General features: G+C 47.4%; 2 protein-coding genes across 2 annotated transcripts in view; one reads left to right on the top strand and one right to left on the bottom strand.

The window, feature by feature from the left end:
• Positions 1-1,363: 1,363 nt before the first annotated feature.
• LOC307232021 (hyaluronan and proteoglycan link protein 3-like) lies at positions 1,364-8,868 on the top strand (the record flags this gene model as incomplete). Its single annotated transcript, XM_080002902.1, has 7 exons — positions 1,364-1,387; positions 1,504-1,530; positions 2,287-2,300; positions 5,301-5,446; positions 6,216-6,614; positions 7,337-7,639; positions 7,754-8,868. The coding sequence occupies 7 exons, from the start codon at positions 1,364-1,366 to the stop codon at positions 8,029-8,031; spliced, it is 1,191 nt and encodes a 396-aa protein (XP_079859028.1). The 3' UTR covers positions 8,032-8,868.
• A 1,600-nt stretch (positions 8,869-10,468) lies between these two features.
• Positions 10,469-24,010, bottom strand: part of acanb (aggrecan b) — a 15,252-nt gene continuing 1,710 nt past the window's right edge. The window contains exons 2-19 of the mRNA XM_080002069.1: positions 21,892-21,970; positions 21,286-21,669; positions 21,000-21,174; positions 20,789-20,916; positions 20,355-20,648; positions 20,014-20,232; positions 19,691-19,865; positions 19,380-19,507; positions 17,564-17,857; positions 17,173-17,352; positions 16,911-17,021; positions 15,362-16,669; positions 14,788-14,901; positions 14,040-14,198; positions 13,700-13,782; positions 13,278-13,422; positions 12,938-13,123; positions 10,469-12,776 (exon numbers count right to left, since the gene is read on the bottom strand). Coding sequence (XP_079858195.1) covers positions 12,685-12,776; positions 12,938-13,123; positions 13,278-13,422; positions 13,700-13,782; positions 14,040-14,198; positions 14,788-14,901; positions 15,362-16,669; positions 16,911-17,021; positions 17,173-17,352; positions 17,564-17,857; positions 19,380-19,507; positions 19,691-19,865; positions 20,014-20,232; positions 20,355-20,648; positions 20,789-20,916; positions 21,000-21,174; positions 21,286-21,669; positions 21,892-21,970 — 4,254 coding nt within the window. The 3' untranslated portion in view covers positions 10,469-12,684. The remainder of the gene's footprint in view (positions 12,777-12,937; positions 13,124-13,277; positions 13,423-13,699; positions 13,783-14,039; positions 14,199-14,787; positions 14,902-15,361; positions 16,670-16,910; positions 17,022-17,172; positions 17,353-17,563; positions 17,858-19,379; positions 19,508-19,690; positions 19,866-20,013; positions 20,233-20,354; positions 20,649-20,788; positions 20,917-20,999; positions 21,175-21,285; positions 21,670-21,891; positions 21,971-24,010) is intronic.

Here is a 24,010-nt window from a genome sequence, read left to right as displayed (position 1 = left end):
AAAGTTAAAAGATAATTTCTTGCATGCTGTCGATGCTGATTGAAGGATTTTGTCTGCGGTGGAAAATTCGTTGTCAAAAGAGGAAGCCAATTTTAAAATGCTCAAATATTCACCCTTTTGGGGTGAAGTTCATTTAGATACGTGAAATCTAATTGAAAATGTGGTCTCAGCCGAATGCGCTGGCGTAAACACGGTTCAGTTATTTATTTATTTATTTATTTCTTTGGGGGGGGTTTCCCTTCCTCCGATGACAAGCGACCAGGGCTGCAGAGCGGCATCGTGCCAGAGAAACCAGGAAACCAGAGGCACCCGTCTGCTCTGTCCAGGAAGGATTCACTCGAGGAAAACACACCGGTGTTTTGGAGCAGGCGCGCGCCCCGAGACGGGCGTTCACGGGGACGCACGCAAGCCGTCCACGTTCCGCGCCTCGTGCCGTGAGGCATCGCACACACTCCGGCCGACGACCATCTCCGACGACGACCCTCACAAAATCACCCGGCAAGAGGGCGTGCGCTACAGGCCGGTGGGCCTGGACGGGCCACGCGATCGTATGGACGCCAAGGGAATCCCCAGGATTTCATTACGCTGAGACCCCAGAAGACGAGAGGGAGGCCCAAAATAACACGGCGCGGGACAAGAGAGAAAGAACTCCGAAAACACAAGACAGAGCTGGGGTTCCGTGAGTGAGTGAGCGGGCGAGCGAGCGTTCACAGACAGATGCGGGGATACTTAATTCATCACAGGAGGGAAGTCGCAGATGACGTCAAGAGGAGTGAAAATGTAGAGGTGGAAGATTTTCAAAATGTGTTTCACCGGCGGCTTTGTCGGATTTCCCCCGTCGTTCGTTTTTTGTTTTTGTTTTTTATGAGGGGGCACAAACGCATCATTCCACGAGGTGAAATGAAGGCGATCGTTTTGCGTGGTGGCCCAGAAACCTGCATTTCATTAGAATATTGCCTTTTTTTTTTTTTTTTTTTTTAATTGAACTCATCCTGTAGTCATGTGTCATACACACACACACACACACACACAATGCGCACACACCTTTTGTGACTAAGTCCTCTGAAGAACTTTGACTCATCGTACAGACACGATCCACTTGACTGAAACCACAACACAACTCGCACATTACCACCCACACCCTTTCATGTGTTTTCCTTGGGCTCTGGGTCCAAGGCATACCTGCTCCCCACCCAGCCCCAGCCCACCCCACCCCAGCCCTCCTTTAGCCCAGAAAAATTACACCCCTGAAGCGCCACGGCGGCCCAGCAGTTCACAGGGGCCTGCTGGTATTTGGGGCCCGGGGCCGAAGCCTTTCATCTGGGCCTTTGGGATGAGCTGTCTTCAAACACTCGGGGAGATAATGGCTGAGAGACAAACAGGGAAGGTAAAGGCTTGTCACAGTAAATGTGCCGGCGCTGTTGGAAGGTTGGGATCTTTAGAAGCGGGGTCCGCTGGGAAAATAATTGCAATCATGCTCTTTTTGTTCCCCTCCCCTCACAGTCCCTCACAACCACCTCCCACGGGATGGTAAAACTTGCAATCGGTCGAATAATTGTGTAAAATCTTGATTTGCGGCTTGAACCGACTTCAATGATAACGGTGATGACAGATACGAAATACCATTTCGGGGATCGATCGAACAGACCGCTAGATGCCACGGGACATCCATTTAAACGATGAGGGATGTGACTTTTTCCACACTTAATCGAAAGGAACCACACGGCAACACCGAGGTAAACAAAAGCAACGAGCGACCGTCACGTGGCGACCGGTGAGGAACGAGGCGATGGAAAGCACACTGCGTTTCCCGTGGAGCACTTTGAGTGTCGCACTGACAGCGGAGCTGGAGACAGGTCAGAAGAGCGGGGAATTTAAAGTGTGTGTGAGTGGGGGATGGGGATGGGGGGGGGGGCAGAGAGAGAGAGAGAGAGAGAGAGAGAGAGAGAGAGAGAGAGAGAGAGAGAGAGAGAAGGAGAGAGAGAGAGAAGGAGAGAGTTCCTGGGTTTCAACTTTGTGGATCAAAGAATAAAAGTGTCAGCTCAGTGGCTTTAATTTGACAACAATTTCACCTTTTTATGAATGTACCTTTAATCAGAATCCGACTTCAGATAACACGTGCGGAGGAAACCTCATAATATTGACACAAGACATTCACCTTTTTTTGGCCAATCAGTCATTGAATAAGGGTTGAGGCGTTGAGGGCTTGGCCCCTGACACTCGTATCCTGGCCCCTTTTTTCCGGGAGCTCGGGACACATTTTTCCTCTTCCCCCTGCCCCTCCAGCCGCGCTGGCTTCGGTGGGGTTTTGGGTTTTGTCGGCTGGCTGTCAGGCGGTCGGAGGAGGGAAACAGCCGTGGCTCACCGCAGAGGAAACCATCGCGTGCCGGCCTGAGCCATTCTGGACGCCCCCCCGGGGACCTGCGGGGCCCTCGCCGGTGGCAAGAAAGGACGGCTCCCTGTTTGTTTTTATTTTTTTATTCTGTGCCATTTATGTTGTATACTTTATCGATCCCTCTGAGGGGAAAGCTGTTGTCGGCGCTCAACCCTGACCCGGTTTCTGAGGTGCCAGGCATATTCCCGGTGCAGCAGGTGACTCAGGTCCTCCTCCACCGGACTCTGTTGTGACTCTGCTGTGTTAAAACTCAGCTTTTTAGCCAAGCTTTTTATCCAAGGAGTGCTCTCTATGACCTGTTTTCTGACGTGGTCCGTCCTTGTTGTAATAGGTAGAGCACCTTGAATGGCATTTACTTGTCGGAATGGTGCTGTGTAAATAAAGTTTGATTGATTGATTGATTGATTGATTGATCGATCGGCCGGGGCAGCGGCAGGAGGGTCCAACCCTGGCGTGCATGTCTTTGGTTGGGGGGGAAACATGGGGAGAACATGCAGAGGACATGTGGGAAACATGCGGTGAACATGTGGAAAACATGCGGAATCCCCACGGAAAGGCCCCTTGAGTCGGACCCCAGAACCCTGAGCCTCCGTGCCAATTTTCATTTAAAGAGGCCGTCTTGTGTCCAATTTGTATTTTTCATTTGATATCTCTCTCTCTCAGGTGGGTTTCAGGGGCTTCTCCATTCACTATCTATAGCCCCTCACCTCAGCGTGTGCTTATTCGTGCCACCATTTGCGCTCTCTCGCCCTTTTTCGGGGCCCCGTGTCAGGAGGGCATCTCCCATCTGCCCGGGGAAGACGACCCCTCACTCGGCCGCGCAGGGGGGCAGCACATTCTCCGCAGCCCCTGATGGAGAAGCGGAATGGCTTTTTTTTGTTTTTTTTTGTTTTGGTTTTCCACCGCCGCTGCTGTTATTCCAACCCATGACTGAAATATGAGCACCGTGTGGCAGTATTTGCGGTGTTATTTGAGGTCGTGGCCAAAACACGGGCACGCACAGTATCTGCTTATTCGGCCTCCTCGGCGCAGCGGGGAGCGCAGGAGTCGATGGCTTTATCCGTATTTTACCGTTTCAAAAGCCGAGCGAGCGCTTCCCGGTCGCAGGGCTGGAAGTTTGCTCCGCGGGGGAGCGCCAGGGGGGGCCGACGCATCCTTCGTCCCCGAGGACCAGAACCTCCACGGGCCCTGAGACCTGCTGCTGGATTCCTCTACCTGCTCACACTCCTTGGCTGGAGATGAACCTCTGACCTTCCTGCGTCAAAGACAGTTTCTTTACAGGAAAAAAAAATAATCTTGACTCTCTTATTATATATGACATATTATATTAAAAGATGGAGTTGTCATTTTCCCCACCCAGGCCTGGGCAGAACATTCTCTTCTACACCATGTCAATAGTTTCTAATACTTTACAAAAATAAGGGAAAGAACAACAAGGTTGGATAAAGTGCAGCCCGAGACACAGAGAGAGACAGAGAGAAAGGCAAAATGCCGCCGTTCACATTACATTAAGTTAGAGGGAGCGAGCAAAGTACATGTTGTGATCGCCATTTTCTGATCTTTCTAACTCCTAAAATTGTGCTTTATTGTCTGGATTGAAATGGAAATGCAGTTTGACTCCAGACCACTTCATGGTGAGGGTGGAATTTTAAGAATTGCATGTTATTTATTTCGCAGGATTAAATAGATGGATGCTTCATTCTTCCCCAGAGGATAACTGTGGTCTTATACAGCAACTCACATCCACACAAACGGGCAATAATAATGAAAACGAATTCAAAAAAATAATAATAATACAAAATAAATTACAATAAACCTGAATCACTCTCTGCATCAGCAATTCACGCCTGGGTCGTGAAAAGGGGGGACACCGCGCACGCACGAACTATTTAATCGGTTGATGCGCATTCTATCGCGCGGCACGCGGTAACCCCAAGTGTCTCGCACTCGACGTGTCCCGCCTGTGACGTCACGGTGACGTCATGCGGGACTTGGCAGTGGGAGCGGGATCCGCGCCGCGCGTCCAGGGAGCAGCAGTAGCAGCAGCCGCAGCAGCAGCAGCAGCAGCAGCAGCGCCCGCACACTGCGTCCGTGAGTCCGTTTCGTTTATCGGGTTGCATTGTCTCTGTAACTGCTTGGATGGAATTTACCTGCTTTAAACGTCATCACCTGCACGTGGAATAAGCGGAAACCAGGGGGTTTATTTGTTTATATTTAATTCATGTGAGGCGAGTGGGAGGGGTGGAAGTAGGGGGGATCCTAATCGCATGTACTGTCTAATAATTGGTGATTAGTGTAATACATACTTTTAAAGACAAATGAAAAGTTTATTTTTTTTTTCCTACCCTGAGTTCTCACAAGTTATTGAGGTTCAGTATTTGGAAAACGTAACTTTCAACATGATGTTTACTATAGTTGTTTTTCCTTAGAGCAGTCTTTTAAAATTGTATTATTATTATTATTATTATTATTATTATTATTATTATTAATAACAAATTTAATTTTGTGATGGATCTGCGTCCGAGGATCGGAGCAATTAGATCAAAACGTTATTCATGATGCGGACAGACATGCACACCCCAACTACCCTGAAATCACGTGAAACTAAACACGTTTTCTTCATTCCGTCTCGAAGTCAAACGTGACGGTTGATAAATTGACAAAAAAAAAAAGAAAAAAAGAAAATGGGTAAACGAATTCAAAGTTTTCTCAAGGTGAGGAACTTTTATTCCGATTTGTCAACATAGACTGTCAGCACAGGGCATCACTGCGGAAACGACACGTGTTCCATTGAAACCCTGTGTTGAATATGAACGTTGAGTTGATTTGAAGGTCATTGTCCCGTGAACGTTTTTTTTTTTTTTTGTTTTTTTTTTTCGTTTTTTTTTTGTGCGTCCACGTCCAGGTGTCCGACCGCCATCATGCTCGGTGCACTGCGCCCCCTGCTGGTGGCCGTGGCGTCACTGCAGCTCCGAGGCGCCAGCGGGGTCCTCCCGTATAACAACGGCTTCTACTATCAAGACATTAACAATGGAAACGGGAACGGAGAGAGTAGGTGCAGCTCGATCTGTGAGCTTCTCTGGGTGGGTTTGGTTTGGACTGGGCCGCTTTGGCTTCGGGAGCCTGCAGACGTCTCGCAACAAAGACCAGGGTGTCCAGGGGACTCTCCTCAAAATACATTTTGTTTTGGGTAATTTTATCATGTTTTTAAAAGGGCAATTTTATCTCACAGTTATTAGGCCTTTGCAGTCGTGCAATAGTCATAAATCAGAATTTATTTGGTTTATTTTATTTTTATGAACCATTTGGTCTGGTTTCAAAGTCCCAATGGGCATATTTCCATAACCATATCTTTCATTCTTGCGAGTTTGCCATGTGGGCTGCATTTCTTAAAAAAAAAAAAAAAGACTAAAAATATCTCTGGGCAATGTTTCCCATACATAACACAGCTGCAGGCAGGTGATCTAACCTGGACCCGAAAGAAGAAAACACTCATTTATGGGGCCTCGACCACATTGTTGATTGATGTGCCTGTTTCCTGTAATAGTGACTATTTAAGGGTTCCCAGCGTCGTCTGAGCTAATCTCAATGTTAAAAGAACCTGAAAAAAACCCTGCTTTTTAGTTTTGGTGGAATGACTATACACTACAATAAATAAATAAATGTGTGATCCATATGGTGCATACCTCTAATTTTTATCAGCACAGCAATCTTTATTTACATATCCAGTGATGCACATATTTAGACCTACAGGATTTGACTGTTGCACGAGTGTTGTACTCTAACGTCCTACTCTGACACCCTCTTTTGTCCTCTCCAGTCTTCTTCAATGGCGTGCGTCTCCATGTGGAGTCCCCGGAGCCGTCGGTGTCGGCCACCAGGGGGAGCAGCGTCACGCTTCCCTGCCACTACCACTACGAGCCCGAGCTGCACACCCCGCGCAGGACCCGCATCAAGTGGTCCTGGCTGCCCTCGCACCACGTCGATGGGTCGGCCTCCTCCCCGGCCGCCAGCAGGGAGACCGAGGTGATGGTCGCCATGGGCAACCGCCACCGCAGCTACGGCAGCTTCCGGGGCCGCGTGCGCCTGCGCCGCTCGTCGCCGGGCGACATGTCGCTGGTGATCAACGAGCTGCACCTCAACGACACGGGGCGCTACCGCTGTGAGGTCATCGACGGCCTGGAGGACGAGAGCGTCACCGTGGAGCTGGAGCTCAGGGGTGAGGGAGGGTCTGGGGTGGGGCTGTGACAGGTGAGGGGGCTTGATGGGTTAGGACAGCCCACGACAGACATTCGCAACGTCGCAACACTGAGGTGTTGATATTTGATTGATATATTTTTCATGATTTCTTTGTTTCATACGTTGTACGTGAAATATATCATAAATTCTATATAATCATTCACAATAATCATTATCGATCTATACTGTATTATAGATTGATACATACTGTAATTCATTCATTTGGAGCGCCCTCCATGTTCTAGGACAGAATAAAAGTAGCCGACGCGATACTTGAATTCACATGAAACGGTTGCCTTACATGCGCAAATATCAGCACTTTGATCCGTAATGCAGTATCAGTTTTTAAATGACATTAAGAAAGATTCTTACTCAATATCATATGTTTCTTATAAGCCGAAATGTGAATAATAACCAATGGAAAAAGGAGGAACATTTGTCAAACTCTGTAATTGCTGTTGTTGGAAAGAATCTCGGGGCCAAAACAGTTTGAGAAGCCCTAATCTGGAAGAAAGAGTCTGGGTGACATGGAAGAATTCTGAGTTATCTGGTTTCTCATATTTGGTTGGGCAAAAAATAGAGATGAATTATTTTTTCGTGGAGCAAACCGTCATAAATGGACAGACACGGAGTCGACGAGACCGAGCGTGTTTACCCCCGCTGTCATTAACCCCCGCATCATCCCCCTCTCCCCCACCGTAGGAGTGGTCTTTCCCTACTACTCCCAGAAAGGACGATACCACTTCAACTTCGCGGGGGCCCAGCAGACGTGTCGGGACCAGGACGCCACGCTGGCCACGTTCGAGCAGCTCTTCGCGGCGTGGGAGGAAGGGCTGGACTGGTGCAACGCCGGATGGTTGGCCGACGGGACGGTGCAGTACCCCATCACCGCGCCGCGGGAGGGCTGCGGGGGCGTCGACTTAGAGCCCGGACTGCGGAGCTACGGGCAGCGCCATCGCCTCCTCCATCGCTACGACGCCTTCTGCTTCTCCGCCTCCGTCAAAGGTCAGTGTGAGCGTGCGCAGGTCCAGGGGCGCGCGGGCCCCTTTCGAGGTGTGACGGCCCGAAACGGCGGCACACTGATGCGGGGTTTCCTTGTCGCCGTCTCCTCCGCTCTAGGCACCGTGTACTTCTTGATACATCCGTCCAAGTTCAACTTCACCGAGGCGGTCCAGGCGTGCGTGAGCGACGGCGGCCGAATCGCCAAACTGGGCCAGGTCTACGCTGCCTGGAGGCTGATGGGACTGGACCGCTGCGACGCCGGCTGGTTGGCCGACGGAAGTGTCCGCTACCCCATCACCAAGCCCCGGACAAACTGCGGGCTGGAAGAACCCGGGGTGCGTAGCTTTGGGTTTCCCCCTCATCACCAGAAATTTGGCGTTTATTGCTATCGGTAGAGCTTATCCACACTCGCTGCGTTAATAGGAGATGATAATAAAAACCACACACACGCAAAGCCTAGAGAACGTCCTCCGCGGTGCACTGATGGAGGCGCCTTCCCCCGGAGGCTGGAATTGGCTTCAGCCTGGGTCCAAGTCAATCGTCACCTTCAGTGGGTGTAGCCGCCCGTTATCCAAGCAGTTCGGACGAAAACCGGCCATTTAGGATTGCTTTGCCGCCGGCCTCCACCGCGGTGCAGTTTAGTCACATATTTCTCGTAAAGTTAACACTCATCGACGACATCGATTCAATTCATTTTAGATTTTAGTTTTTACCACGAAATACCCGGCTCAGGGATCCGCAAGTTTGACACGAAACAGCCTCAGTATCAATTTACAGTAGTGGCCTTCCAGCCGTATCTCCTACACCTTACCTAAACCAGCGAGCCAAAAAAAAAAAAAAAAAGATGTTGTGTGTGCTGTGACGTTTATTCATCAAGAGAAGGTCGTTCACACTTTCTTTCAGCCTTACTTGGAAACACTAGAGTGTGACTCACACCGTGCGCCGCGTCGTGTGATTTCGAGGCGAGCGGATTTCGGCCAGAAAATCAGCCCCGCCTGCCCTAACATGTACGCATCGTCACACGTAACATGCTGTGATGTACCACCGCCTGTCATTGTACCGGATTCCTGTCACCCTGAATGCCTGTGCACCCCAGTGTATTAACTATATTGTGATATGTGTGACACACGAGGGATCATAGTGCTTTGTGCCGACGTTGCGATTTAGTCTTTTATTCGGTGTATTGTGATGATGAAAATACCTTGTTTGTACCCCTCGTGCTGAGACTTAGTTATCGTTCTGTATGAGTGCATGTTTTGTGCCTTTTTCTACAAATAAACACATTCCTGTGACATGTGTGCGGAGAACATTCGGGAGTCTGTTCAGGTCCTATGAATGAAATGTTGTGTGAAATGATGTTTAACTGCAGTGCGAGGGTGTAATACTAGTACTACCAGTACTACCGCACCAAAGTGCTGAGTTCTGCAGCACTACAGTGTTACAACACTACAGTGCTCCAGCACCACAGTACTGCGGTAATTAAGTTCTAGCGCACTAGTGGTACAACACTGTAGTGCTGCAGTACTAAGGTACTACAGTTCTAAAGCTCCAGAGCACTACAGGGTTACAGCATTACAGTGTTACAGCATTACAGTTCTAAAATACCACCATACTACAGCACTACAGTGTAAGAGTACAACAGTACTACAGTGTTACAGCACTACAGTGTTAGAGCATTATAGTACGACAGTGTTAGAGCACTACAGTGTTAGAGCATTACAGTTCTACAATACCACCATACTACAGTGTTAGCGAACTACAGTGTTAGAGTACTACAGTACTACAGTGTTACAGCACTACAGTGTTAGAGTACTACAGTACTACAGTGTTAGAGTACTACAGTACGACAGTGTTAGTGTACAACAGTGCTACAGCACTATAGTTCTATGATACCACCGTACTACAGCACTAGTGTTACAGTACTACAGTACTCCAGTGTTACAGCACTACAGTGTTAGAGTATTACAGTTCTATAATACAACCATGCCATAGTACTACTATACAGTACTGCAGTGTTAGAGTGCTACAGTACTACTTTACGGCAGTTCCCGAAAACACGCGCCACTCAGTCTGGGCTTGTGGCCGTTTCAATCGAAGTGGAAGCCAAATGCATCACAGCACTCTCCTACAAACAGAAGTCCCAGTGATTTCATGGTCCACAGGCCTCAAAGGCACGTCCTATTTACACCTGCTGGCCAAACATGGGTGGAACGCACGTAGGCTACACACACACACACACACACACACACACACACACACACACACACACACACACACACACACACACACACACACACACACACACACACACACGTACACACACACACACACACACACACACACGCACATGAGTACATTACAACGTGTACTACATACACAAACTCTCAAACACTGCATATGGACTGTATCTGTGTACACACACACACACATGCACACACACACACACACACAGGAGATCTGTTTGCGCTAGCTGTGCAGATAAAGGTAGCCGCTGTCGAGGAAACTATTTACACTCTTTTTTTCTGGCCTCAGGTTCCAGGGGAAGGCAAAGACAAACTGAAACAGAGTTTGTTCCTGCGGGTCGAGGATTTATGTAAGAATCCACCACATTTATAACCTGAGGTCAGCGAAGGTGTTTCTGAGGAAAGAGCTTCAGCCCAATGCAGGGAGGGACTGTACTGAGTGCCGATATCAAAGCACACGTTTTGTTTCTGGACGTCCATCACCATATAAAAAAAAAGCCCTAAAATTTAAACCTGTTCCCAATTTAATTCAATCATTTACAGGTCATTTAATATCACATCAAAATTTACTGACAATGCAAGACCGTATTTCCATTTCTTTTTTTGAATGATGATGAATGATGTATTATTATTATTATTATTATTATTATTATTATTATATCTTAACATGTCCTAACAGCTGAGTAGGCCATTCCTGTGAGAGTTTTTTTTTTCCCCCCAAAACTCTATACAGCATATAGTATTTTTGAACAGGATAAAGGAAAATAAGCAAATATTGGGCAAACGTGTTCACAGAGGCAGAATTTTTCATTTATTAGTTCACATCAGGACTTTGGGGGTCACAACAGCGTAATACCAGACATGTTGTGTAAGTACAGCGCTGATCACAGATCAGACGTGGCCGAGGTTTCCTACAGCATCAATCCATCACAAACACCGAAACACAGTCCGAGACACCTACTGTCGCTCTGCTGCTCCTATTCCCTCTTTCTAAACACACCCCACACACACACACACACACACACACACACACACACACACACACACACACACACACACACACACACACACACACACACACACACACACACACACACTCATATACACCGATAGTATAGTGTGTGTGTGTGTGTGTGACTGTATTTATTAGTTTGTCTCCGTGCATAGGAGTGTCTGCATTTGTGCTTGAGTCACTATTTAAAAGAAGAGACACAAGTTCAGACACTGTTCTCTAATAACATGCCTTGACCCTTCAAAGGTCAGCCTCCGCCTCCTCCTCCTCCTCCTCCTCCTCCAATATACTATTCGTACCTTATCTTATTCTGTTATCACCTTTCACTGCTTTCACGTCTTTTTTGTATTTTTATTTTTAAATTTTTTTATTTTTATCCCCTTAATTGGTGTCCTAGCTCAAGTTTTTCAGAAGTACATACCGTTAGTAGATCACATCAATGTTGCTACGCGGCCGGAAACCTTTGTAGGTGAGGTGGGCGTGTTAGCTGATGAGTGCGAGTGAAAAACGAAAGGAAATGAACCGTGGCTCATTGAAACATGCCACCGGATCCTCCATTGTGTGGTGTGTGACGGTCGGCTCCGTGGAGGGCGGACACAGATCCTGCTGTTTTGGGGGTCGTACCGAGAATATTTACAGTGAGAATGGAAGGGATCTTATAATTCTCACGTCACATTGCACGTCGATTGCTTCTTTAGGGTGTAGAGCCCCCAACACTTGGCCACGAATCAGAACCCCAACCCCCCCCCCCCCCCCCCCCCCCCCCACCGGGCGGAGTGCGTCGGGGTGAAGTTATTCACGCTCCCAGAGAGGATCCTTGGGTGTTAATCACGACAATCCGCCACGTCTTAAAATTGCTTTCCACGTGATAGCAGCAGACCTGGGTTGAAGTAGTTATTATTATTATTATTTTCTTTGTGACTTAAGGTGCGTTGGATTTTTATGCTTAGCACAAAAGAAGTGACTTGACGACTTCCCAAAGTGCATGAGTGCTATAGCTATGTTAAACCCAGGTTTGTTGCTACCACGGCTTGCTCAAAAATGAAACCCTTTTTAACTCGGAGTTGAACTCGGGATGGTGACGACCGCGTCGGCGTTTAGGCGCAGTACGTTTGCATAAAATCAGTTGGGAATGGATTGAAAACAGAACAGCAACTCTGTTCCTGTGTCTCATACAAAGGATGTCGAATATTGGGGTCTAAAGCTAGGGAAACGCTAAGGAACACAAAAAAAAAATCTAGAAAAATAGTCTAAAAATTATCACAGAAATCTATTTAATTTACTTTAAGACTAGAAACAATATGCTCGTTCTCCAAGTTGCAATTTCTGAGTATTGTTTTTTAATTTTTATTATTTCTATTTAAATTTCCATCTAATTTTGTTATTGGTGCTGTTTTGGACTTTCAGTGTCACTCTAGTGCCTTCAAAACGACTCTCCAATACTGTTATATTAAATTCAATCATTAAATACTGTTTAATACTTGATTATTCCTGGTGGTCAGGTTGTCAGGGGCTTTGTGATAATACTTACAAATAAGAGGGAATATGGGTATAAATAAACCATCTATAAATAAAAAAAAGAAACACGCAAACTAATCTCGAAAGGCACAGGGTGACACTCAAAAGTCCAAAACATCAGTCTGCTGGACGACCGCTTCTAGATGTGCATCTGTCTTCCGTATATACACAGAGGGAATTCTATCTTTTTCAGCCAGGCATTGATATTGGTCTCCGTGTTTCCTTACAACAGGGGTCCTTTGTGGTTCTCTGTTATATGTCCTTTGGGTTGTGCTTTAGAGCACTTTACTCTGTGACTGGAGACGGGGGTTTCTTTTATTTCGGCTCCTGATCGACCTCTTGTGTAGCCTGTTGCTGGCAGCGGAGGCTGTGGGGGGAGGGACACAATAACACAAGGTGTTAACATCGATAAAAGAAAAAATCTTCATATAATTCTCAGTTTAACACCGTAGAATAACAACAAAATAAAACTTTATTGTGGTACCCTTTCTAACCATATCCACAGGCAGAAAATCCTCTAAAACTCACTCTCTATGCACTCCACTTGTGGCTCCTCCCACTGTCCGTCTGCCATGCAGCGTATCACCGGTAGGTGGCGCTGTGTGTAGCCAGCCTCACACTGGTAGCGGACTATGGTGTTGACCGGGTAGCGATCTCTGTTGTTGTTGCCCATTGGCCTGGCGTGGTCCACCGCAGGGGGCGCCGCGCACATGACTGGAGGAGGTTTCGGGTAGAGAACGTGTGTATTTCAGTGTTTACCCAACGGAACAGTGTTTTAAAGTAGTTTGTTCCGATTCAGCATCCTGGCTAAAATAACTGTACTTGCGAGCCGTAGCCGCTACTTCTCGACCTCAGCTCTTGAACCTACCGGGTCCAGTCTTGCAGGTGAACGGCAGGAAGTAGTTGCAGGGAACATCGTTCCACTGTCCGCCCTCGTGCCAGATCATCACCACGCAGTCCTCCCCGGAGTTGAAGTAGTTGTCCGGCTGGTTGGGCCTCCAGTTCTCCAAAGCCTGCGAGGGTCAGATTTATATTTTTATTGTTGGCAAAACGACAAAACCAGAATGTTGACAAACTTGAATCTAACGGTACGGGACATGTCCAGCTGTCTGAATGAAAGGGATCCTGAAGCCTCGTGTCTTGAAGGAACTTTGGGGCCAGATGAGCGGAACACAGACAGTATTTGTGGGAAGAAATCTAACGTCTCGTCTTTTTTTTTTTTTTTTTTTTTTTTTAAACGATCTGAACGACCTTCATCTTGTTTTTTTTTTCGTGTCCAAAGGAACTCACCAAAGCACTTCCGTCCGTCCACCGGAACTCGTTCTGAAAGTCTCGGTCGTTGAGTCCGATCCACTGGTAGTCCTGGGCGTTGGCTGATGGACCGAGATAAAGAAAGACGCTCGTTTTCTGTGCTTTTGAGCCAGTTAAGACAGTCAGTACCATGCACACCATCGGATACCTTCACATAGACATAGACACATGTGCGCATGCACATACACACACACACACACACACACATTGATGTCGGACCGTTTGTTTTGGAAGATCTGTGGAGATCAAAACCGTCTTATACAGTTGTCAACCCCAACACACACCAGGCGCGCGCGCACTCAGAGGGCGGTCTACTCACAGTTCACAAATTGCTGTTCCTGTTGTGAGGTGATGCTGACCAGGTGGGCGTTGAGCTCCTGACATCGCTGCTCTGCGTTGGACCAGGTGTCCCTCTCCTCAAAGTGCAGGTAACAGCTGCCCATGAACTCCAGCCAGCCCTCCGCGCAGCCCTGCACCGCTGCAGACGCACACGCACGCACGCACATGCACACACACACACACACACACACACACACACAGACGCGCACACACACACACACACACACATGCACGGACACACTTGTTAATAGATATACGTACCTACATTTACAACCATGATTATACCGCAAGTAAATTAATAGAATTTTACCTTTATCTTAATGATTTTATTCTATCGATTAACAATCTTTTCCAAAAAAAGATTGTGCTCAAACTGGTGGTGAATGTCAAATTGAATAATCACATTTTTTTAACAATTCCTCACAAGCATTTTGTCAATTCCAAGTTCACTTTCAAAGGAAGGTGTCCATTTCTTCTTTGCAATGGAAAGTTATTCAAAAAGGAAATAGATATATTGCTTACACTATCAACTCATAACAAGATCTCACAGATGCATTAAAAATGCCGAAATTAGTGACTATTTCAAAGGTTCACATAAAAAGTGCATCTCAGCGCACGGAATGTTAACTTTCTGTGCCGTGATGGGCGGTTGTGCCAAGCTGCGTGTCGGTGCAGTGACGTGTACTATATGACGTCAGAAAGCCGTGCCCGTGTTCAACGTGACCCACGTGTTGTGCAGTCTTCTCCCGTGAAGCCGCGTGGACACTGACACACGGCGAGATCGTCCTGCACGGAGCAGCTTCCATGGCCACACGGGTTCGGAGAGCACGGGTCCTCAGAGACTGTGGGCGAGAATGATGCTGTTGTGAGGTCATTCAGATTCCCCATCTGAAGCCAGTGCCACTCGTAAATATGTTTTCTGCCATAGTCTTGTTAAGATAAGGAGCGCCATATGACACTCACCAAGAGAAAACATTCTGATCTCAGACACTGAGCTACTTGCATAGATTTTACAATATGTATATATACTGTAATGGAACAATGAAATACTTTGGAACGGCAGATTATTAGGAGATTTAAAATCTCTTCATCATACATTGTAGACACTTTTTCTTATTTTCACATAGAGTAAAGGTAAAGATAGACAATCTGATGTGTAATCTGTCAGTAATAATGGCATTAGCTACACATGAATAAAAAAGTTGCATTTTATGTAGTCTATGGTAAAAAATAATAGAAAGATCTACAGCTCGCACACATGGATCATAATGGTTAAATGGACATTTCGGTCCAGTATCCTACCCTCCACTACAGCAGGTGGCTCCACGACAGCAGGGGTTGGTAGTAGGACCGATGGGGCTGTGGTCAGGCTTGTTGGTGCCTGCGTCACAAAAATCTCCTCCGTGGGACCTGCAAGCCCCTCCTGTCCCAGCTCCCCCTCCAGTTCATCGCCACGTCCTGTCTGGCCCAGGCTGGCAATGTATTCTGGGTAAGAGAGTGTTGATCCAGGGGGCAGTGCTACAGAGAGCCCCTCGGCTGTGGGCTCTTCATGAGACACTCCACTGGCTGAGAAGTGCCGGTCCAAGGTACTGCCAGATTCACCGTGGATCCCTGACCCGCTGCCCTCCCCACTGATCTCCACCACCCCACGGCCCTGCTCAGGTTGATGGACCGACGGATGCATGGTAACCTCCATCATGCCATCGTCAGTGAGGAAGATGATGTCGCCGTCCCCAGATTGGGACCCGGAGGTGAGGCCACTCCCTGAGGCACCAGAGGGAAAACCACTGCCAGAACCGCTGGGAAAGCCACTGGCGAAGCCAGATGCAAAGGGCTGGTAGCCCGATACCTCCTGCTCGCCAGAGGGCTGCTCTGTTAAGTCAGTGAGACTATGGTCAACAAATGACACATCCGGAAATCCTGATCCAGACATGATCCAGGTACCACTCACTTCCCCACTGGAGAAGCCACTGGTTCCTGATCCAGACATATCGCCAGAGCCAGACCCTATCCCTGATCCGGGCATAATTCCTGATCCGGGCATAATCCCTGATCCGGACATAATCCCTGATCCGGACATATCACCAGATCCAGAGATTAAACCTGATCCGGACATAAAACCTGATCCGGAAATTAAATCAATGCTCCCTTCACCAAACTCCTGCTCTGTAAGGTGTGTTTTTGACAGATCCACCAACTTTCCATCCACCATTATGATAAGTGAGTCCTCACTGCTACCACTTATGTCCCCGCTTCCGCTTGCAGAACCGGACTCTGAGGAGAAGCCACTGAACCCAGATTCGTGTCCATCGAGCCCCTCTCCTGACCCAGACCCAGATGCACTTGCCCCAGACCCCAGTCCTCCATCGGGATAAGTCACAGCGCTTCCCTCTCCTGCCTCCTGGGGTCCTCCAGATGTGGAGCCCTCACCGGAGAGGACGTCCCCACTGCCACTGAAGGTGATTTGGAAGCCCGACGCAGAGCCCTCGCCGCTGGCACTGGAGAGTCCGGGAGCCCCTGAAACCTCCCCACTGCCGCTGCCACTGGCAGAGTGGTCAGCTGATCCAGAGCCAGAGACATCTATAGAGACTGGTGGTACGATCGGCCCCACTGGAGGAACACAACCAAAAAATACGCAAAAATAAATTAGAATGAAAAGATACTTTTTTTTTTTTTATTTGCAGAGAAAAGTGTTGCGTAAATATGCTGAGTAAAGCCAGTATGTTAAACCATCATCACTTTGTTTAAATTTTTTCATTTGTTGTGCAAAAAAATCTTTTTAAGGATTGTATGCCTTGCAAATGAAACTGGGAAGTAATTAAAGAGATTTTGAAGTAGATCTATGTCTTACCAGGTGGAGCGACTTGGTCAGTTGTGATGGTTGTCTGGTTGATAACCTCCTCCAGGATTATGGTCATGTTCAGGCTGGTTTCATTTTCCATGGAAACAACAGGAGTTTTAACTATGAAAAAGGAACAAAAAGACAGATAAGAGCCAAGGCTACAACATGGACATAAGAACATGCAGATAGGAAATCGTATTTTTACATTGATAGATTGTGAAAGACAGTTTATGTTTATTAAGATGCTGGAGTGAGAGAGGAGCTGTCTTACCAGTAGGAGCAACTTGGTCAACTGTGATGATTGTCATATTGATAAGTTCTTCCAGAACCTCCTCCAAAGTCATGTCCACACTCGTTTCATTTTTTGTGTGAACTGCAGGAGTTGTTGGGTGAACTACAGGAGTTTTTGGGTGAACTGCAGGAGTTTTTGGGTGAACTACAGGAGTTTCAGCTGAAAAAAAACAAGAACATTTGAAAAAAAAAGTGTAATCTGGCATATTGACTATCAACTATTAAGTAGTCATCATATTTAACTATTTGGATAAGACTCTTTTATGGCTTATGAAACAAATTTGCTTCAACATTACAGGAATTTGCAAATGTTTTTCTATAAGTGAAAATGAATTGAATTCTCAGACAGATAGATGGATAAGCTGAATTACCTCTAACACAGTAGGCGTCGTAGCGTGAGTGCTCGTCAGGAAAGCCTGTCTGGTTGGGGAAGGCGTAGATTATATGCACTCCAGCGCGCCCCCCCCCACAGTGGGGCCTGGGGTGGGTGATGGGGTAGCGCACGCTGCGGTCCAGCAGCCAGCCGGGACGGCACTTGTCCAAACCTTGGTTCCAGGCGGCGTACAGCTGACCGGTGGTGGCCAGAGTGGTGTTGAGCTTCTGACAGTGCTGCACGGCCTCCTCGTAGGAGAAGCTATCATAGTCACTGGTGTAGAAGACCTCACCTGGGACAAGGACAGAGATGGTTGGTTTTAGGAAAGTAACCAAACCCAAGCTAAAACCAGAACAAACAAAGCTTTGTCCTCTTTAAGTACAAGGATGGTATTAATGGGAGTGCAGCTTGTTCCTGCGGAAGGAATAAAACTGATGGGGTGGGTTGTGCCTAGATCTACAACTGCTTTGTAGTTCTACGCCCTATTTTCTCACAAGCGTCAATTTCCTTCCAATGAGATCTCCTCTCTCATCTCTTCAGAAACTGCTTTGTTCAATTCCAATTCCCCTATTGCTCTATAATCAAACTTTTAATCAAACATCCTTGTGGTGTGGGGATGGTGTGGTTTGAGCGGCCACACCTGTCCTGAATCTAGGTAATTGGGGCCCAGGATCAGAGTGGCTGCAATTCCTGTTGCTCATTGGTTGGTCTAATGAGCAACAGGTAAAACCCCCCATCTCAACACATACTCAGGAGTGGACCCCTTGTCATGACACGTGTCCATCTGCTCCTGGGCTTATTCCAGCTAGCCCACTCTTTACAATGTGTCTCTGTGCTGGACGTCCCGGAAAACACCTCTTGGGTGGTGTGTGGTAGGCGAAACTGCCACCCTGGTGCCTGAACAGGAACTCCAGCACAGGGAAAAGACACAGCAGCAGCCCTCTCCCAACTGGCAGCAGCAGCATCCAGGGTGTCTGGCGGAGGACCAGGGGAGAAGCAGAAGCAACCACCATGGGTAACCGCTGGCAGCTAGCTGCTCCACCGAGCAGACACCGCCAGAACCATCCAGCAGCCCAGCAGCCAGGCCACCCCTCCACGCAGCCCCTGCAACAACTAAGTCCGGCCACGCCTTCACCAGCCAGCACAGCAGCCTGAGGCCCCATGCTCCAGAAGAGAGGAGGGCGCAGTCTGTGGTCGCCCTGGGGAAAGGAAGCCGATGGACCATGCTGTTCTGGGCAACCAGGTCCAGTTTTTTTGGGGGGATATTTGTTTGTTTTAGGTATGAGAACCCTGTTTCAGAGTCCAATGTTTTATTTATTTAAGGTACAGTAACCCTGTGTCAGAGTCTGTATTTTAGGCATTCTTTTTCTTTTTTTTGTTCTCTGCTGGGTTCTGGCGGGGGGGGGTAGGCTTCGGTGGTGTTGGGGGTATGTGGTGTGGGGATGGTGTGGTTTGAGCAGCCACACCTGTCCTGGGTCTAGGTAATTGGGGCCCAGGATCAGAGTGGCTGCATACCTGTTGGTTGGTCTAATGAGCAGCAGGTAAAACCCCCATCCCCACACTTACTCAGGAGAGGAGCCCTTGTCACGACACGTGGCTATCTGCTCCGGGCTTATTGCATCTTGTCCACTCTCTACAATAAGCTGTGTCTGAAACCCACGTTGTCTGTGTCTCTGTGCCGGCGGTCCCTGAAAACGCCACTTGGGTGGCTTGTGTTAGGGGAAACTGGCACAGTCCTCTGCACTTGTTGCTGACAAAACTTTGTAGATATTTGAATGTCTCATGAGTTATGAGTTGGTGAATGGTGGTCTTACCTTGAAGCCGGTCCACGTAACAGTAGACATCATAACGTTCACCCTCAGGTCTGAAGCCATAAGATCTGACACCTGGGAGGTGTTCCAGGTTACCAGCACAGTTATCTCTGGGCGACACTATTGGGTACCTGGGTAGAACAGCATCTGTCAGCAAACTTCGCAAGTACACAAAATATATGTATTTGAAGGAGCTTCAGATGAGGCGTGAGAGTGATTCAGTGTCCTTATTCTTATTCAATTAGATAGTTAGGGTGTGCTGTTCGGTCCTTTTATCATAATCATCATCATATCCTTATTGAAACTCCTTTCACCTGGCAGTCTGGTCACGCAGCCAGCCGGCGTCACAGTGGTGTAGGCCTTTCTCATAGGCTGCATAGAGCTGCTCAGGGCTCGCTATGACCGCTCCAATGCTCTCACAGGCCAGCTGGGCCTCCAAGAAGGTCAGGGTGTAGCGTCCGCTGATCGCACGGTAGTGGAATACAACACCTTTGGATGAGGAAAGAATATGGAATAAGGTGAACATGCAAATAACAGGGAAGAAGGAGAAGCAAATGTGAGGGAAAGTCTGTTAATTTCAATCAAGAGAATACCAGAGAGAGCAAGGTTAGAGTCAGATTAAGGCCAAGGTTGTCACCTGCTGGACCCATGGTGGTACCAATGCCACTTATGTCCAGACCAGGCCTTGTGACGGTCTCAATGGGTGGGACAGGCAAGGGGGACAGGGTGACCACCTCTCCATACACTTCCTCTCCTTCAGACGGGGTAGTAGGGAAGCCCACGGGCCCAGGGGTCATGGGAACTACGACGGGGAAGGGGGTGGTCAGCACTGGTTTCATGCCAACACCTTCTCCTTCTGTTGGTGAGAAAACACTTTATTAAAACTTTTATGTATATTTTTTGTACCCAAGCTTTTATTGACAGTTTAAATATATTGGCTATTTCAAAAGTCATCTTTATTCTTTCATGGCGACCTACCCTGGTAGCAGACAGCATCATAGCGGGAGTCTGGGTAGGGGTAACCAGTCTGGTTGGAATGCAGGTAGACCGTCCTTACTCCCAAAAGCCCCCCTCCACATTGGGGCCTGGCGATGTTAATGGGGTAGCGCACACTCCTGTCTGCCAGCCAGCCGGCGTTGCACACATCCATGCCAGCCTTCCAGGCCAGGTACAGCTCTCCAGTGGTGGCGAGACGGGCGCCCAGCTTGGTGCACTGGTCCCCTGCCTCGTAGAAGCTAAACTTCTCCATAGACAAGGAGTAGAAGACCCTGCCTGGGTAAATACAGCAGAGAGGGAGAGACAACAGACAATGAATGGAAATGAAAGACCCAATGGCTGTTAATCATGGTTTGTTTGTTAGCCATTGATTTGGTTTTTGGACAAATCAATGGTCAAACCAGTGGAATGAGTACCTGACATCTTCTCAGCAAAACAGTACACATCGTAGGTCTCGTTGACATCTCTCACTCCATAGGTTCTCACTCCAGGGAACATCTCTTTGTCTCCGTAGCAACGGTCCCTTGGCTCATGGATGGGGTACCTTAAGTGCAACGCAACAATGGTGTTGATTCAAAACCATTATGTAACACCTTTTTGCTTTCAGAAATGCTGACAGTGTCTTACCTAACTGTCTGGTCAGACAACCATCCGGCATCACATTGATGGTATCCGTCATCGTACGCAGCCTGGAGCTGGGCCGGCGTGGCAATAGTGGCGCTGTTCTGGATGCATGCTGCCTTGGCCTTCTCAAAAGTCAGGGTGTAGCGGGTAGTGATGGCACGGTAGTGGAACACAATACCTGAGATAGATAGACAGACAGACAGATAAAAACAGTTACAACGAGAAAGTATGAATCACATGTTTTTTTTCCTGATGCTAACATATGATCATCAACTGAACCCTTTCCTACCTTGAACCTGAATGTCCACTGAATCGTAGTTATCCTCGATGCCTTGCATCACTTCACAGCGATAGGTGCCGGAGTCCTTGGACCTCAGTTCTGTAATCTCTATGGTGGCGTCAGTGGGCACCAGAGGGTAGTTGACCATAGTGACCCTGTCAAGATATTCTGTCTCCACGTGGACTTTGCTCTGTGATGCCACCAGAATCGTTGTGACTTTCTTTTGGGTGACATAGCTCCATTTAATCCGGTGGACAAGCGGGGGGATGGTCGGAGCTCCTGGGTCATTGACAGTGTTGTCCTGGAAGTAGCATGGCACCACCACCTTGCTGCCGAGCAGTGGTTTGAGAGGTACTTCCAACGGGATGCTGACGCTCAGCGTGCCATCTAAATCTAGGGTGAAGATAGACAACATTCTACCATATTATGTCTTAGTATTATGTCATAGTACACCAATGTTATATCATATTATACCAGTTTATGTCTCAGATCTATCTATCTATCTATCTATCTATCTATCTATCTATCTATCTATCTATCTATCTATCTATCTATCTATCGATGCTAGTTGACAGAACTGTGTTTTTGTCTTTCAACACTGAATAAAACATTTACCCTCGGGGTCTTCAAACGATATTGTCGCCATGATGAAGGGCAGGCCTATGCACAGTAGAAAGAGGGGTGCCATTGTTACCTGGAAACCAGAAAATAAAACCAAATGTTAGTCAACAGTGAAATCCAAATGATGTGAGTTGCACACCCATCATAGTGCACAGTGATTCAAAGGAAGCAAAGCTGTTACACATTTTAGAGACAAAGAGCTTGTTCTTCACAAATAAATTAGAAGTAACATTTGGAGCCCAGGTTGTCGAGTCATTGCCTTCTTTCCCATTGCTCTTTTAAGGGTACTCTACTGACTTCTCGTTAAATAAAAATAATAAAAATCATGGAATGGCCTATTGCTGTTATAAATTAAGGCTTCTCAAGTCTCATAATGCCTTTCCAGTCTCATAATGATGACAAATCAGGGCATATAATCACTGTATGACTTCTCTTTACCGGAAATGTTTTTTAGTGGTTGTTTTAGCAAATGCAACACCGAATACCTATGCACGTCAGAGAGCGGTCTGAATGAAAAGGTTTTCCTATTTCCACAATTTTCTGTGGATGACAGTTTTTTTCCATATAGAACTCCTGTATGCCCGCTCTAACGCTCCATGTTATTCAGGATATATGTACAGTGGCCGCAGTGTGCAGGGCTGTTACGTCAAACCTGTGGGCTCAGATGGAAACAGGACGTCAGGAGTCGCTAAGCCATTTGGAAACACCGCTCAGGCTGACTAATGGATGAAAGCCCCTCTGTCGGTCCTGAACGTTTTGGGCGTCAGAGCTGGAGCTTTTGGTTCAAATGGATTCTTCGTCTTTGAGAGAGACGTCATCAGAAACCCACTCCTATTTTTAAATTGTTATGAACAATGGACGCATGCCATGTATTTCTAAACAATCACAAGAGACATTTGCTAATCACTGAACTTGATCATAATTATCAAATGGTGATGATTGTGCTGCTTAACATGTGTTTATCAGGACAGAGATAAGTCAAGGAGCTAAACCAATGATTTTTCAAGGTTAAGGGGTCAAAGATCACTGTGTTTTGTATTGTGAAGGGTACTGCAATTGTAAGAGGCTTGAAACCACAAAGTCTAGTTGTCAGGGTCAATTTTTTCAGTAGACATTTTGAAACAAAATGCATGCATGTGTGTATGTGACTTTGTATGTGTGTGTATGCATGCATACACACACATACATACAGAGACCATCTACATTCTCTGAATTCCACAGATGTAGTACATAGGGTCAATATTTGTCTATCAGATATTCTATCAAATATCTGATATTATATTATATTACATTGCTCAAGTTTGAGGGAATATAAAATAGCCTGCCATATAGATAGATAGAATACAGATGTGCTGTTGCTAAACAAACGACCATTATTATCGGATTGAGGATAAGTATCAATAACAAATCACTCCCCAAATTTAGAGACCTTTCATCCTTTTTAGGGGGAATCTAGACACACTTCCGCAAGACACAGAGTGACTATCAACAACAGGAGCCATAAAAAGAGTGTCCCTTCAGTGAGGGTTACCCAGATACTGTGGGCTCTAATAATGGATCCAGTCATCTCTCCATCACACTGTGTCCACTGCCTCACAATACATGAACACAGTGAACGCCAGCTCAAGACTTCCACCAAAACTGTAGCCCCTTATTGGACACTATCTGATCATTCAACGGGTCAGCGTCTCGCTTCAAATGCATCATTTAAATCCTGGCCACTCGGTAATATACACTAGCATTGTGAGCAAGCCAAGCCGGGCCAGGCCAAGCCAATCAGCCCTGGTTCCACAGTGTGCCCATTCAGGGAGTGGGGTAGCCTACGCTCCCCCGTTCAGCCGTTGTGGTATGTTCCGCTCCTAGTTGGGGCGAGGGGCAATAAGGCTTCGGTCTGTTCCAGCAGCGGGTGGGGGCAGGGCTCCAGGGGACCGAGCCAGCCAAGGTAAACACAGGGCGAGCATCCAGGGGAGGCTCCCAACCCTCTGGAGAACCTCAGCATCAGAACAGAGTGGACATTGATATGCACACACACACGCACACACACGCACGCACACGCATGCACACACACACACACACTCCCATCTCCACACTTAACTGAGGGAATGTGCGTTAG

This window comes from Zeus faber, assembly GCF_960531495.2.
Source record: "Zeus faber genome assembly, chromosome: 6".
NCBI classification, from domain to species: Eukaryota; Metazoa; Chordata; class Actinopteri; order Zeiformes; family Zeidae; genus Zeus; species Zeus faber.
Note: the sequence above shows the minus strand (reverse complement) of the source record. Positions and strands in the feature narration are given on the sequence as shown.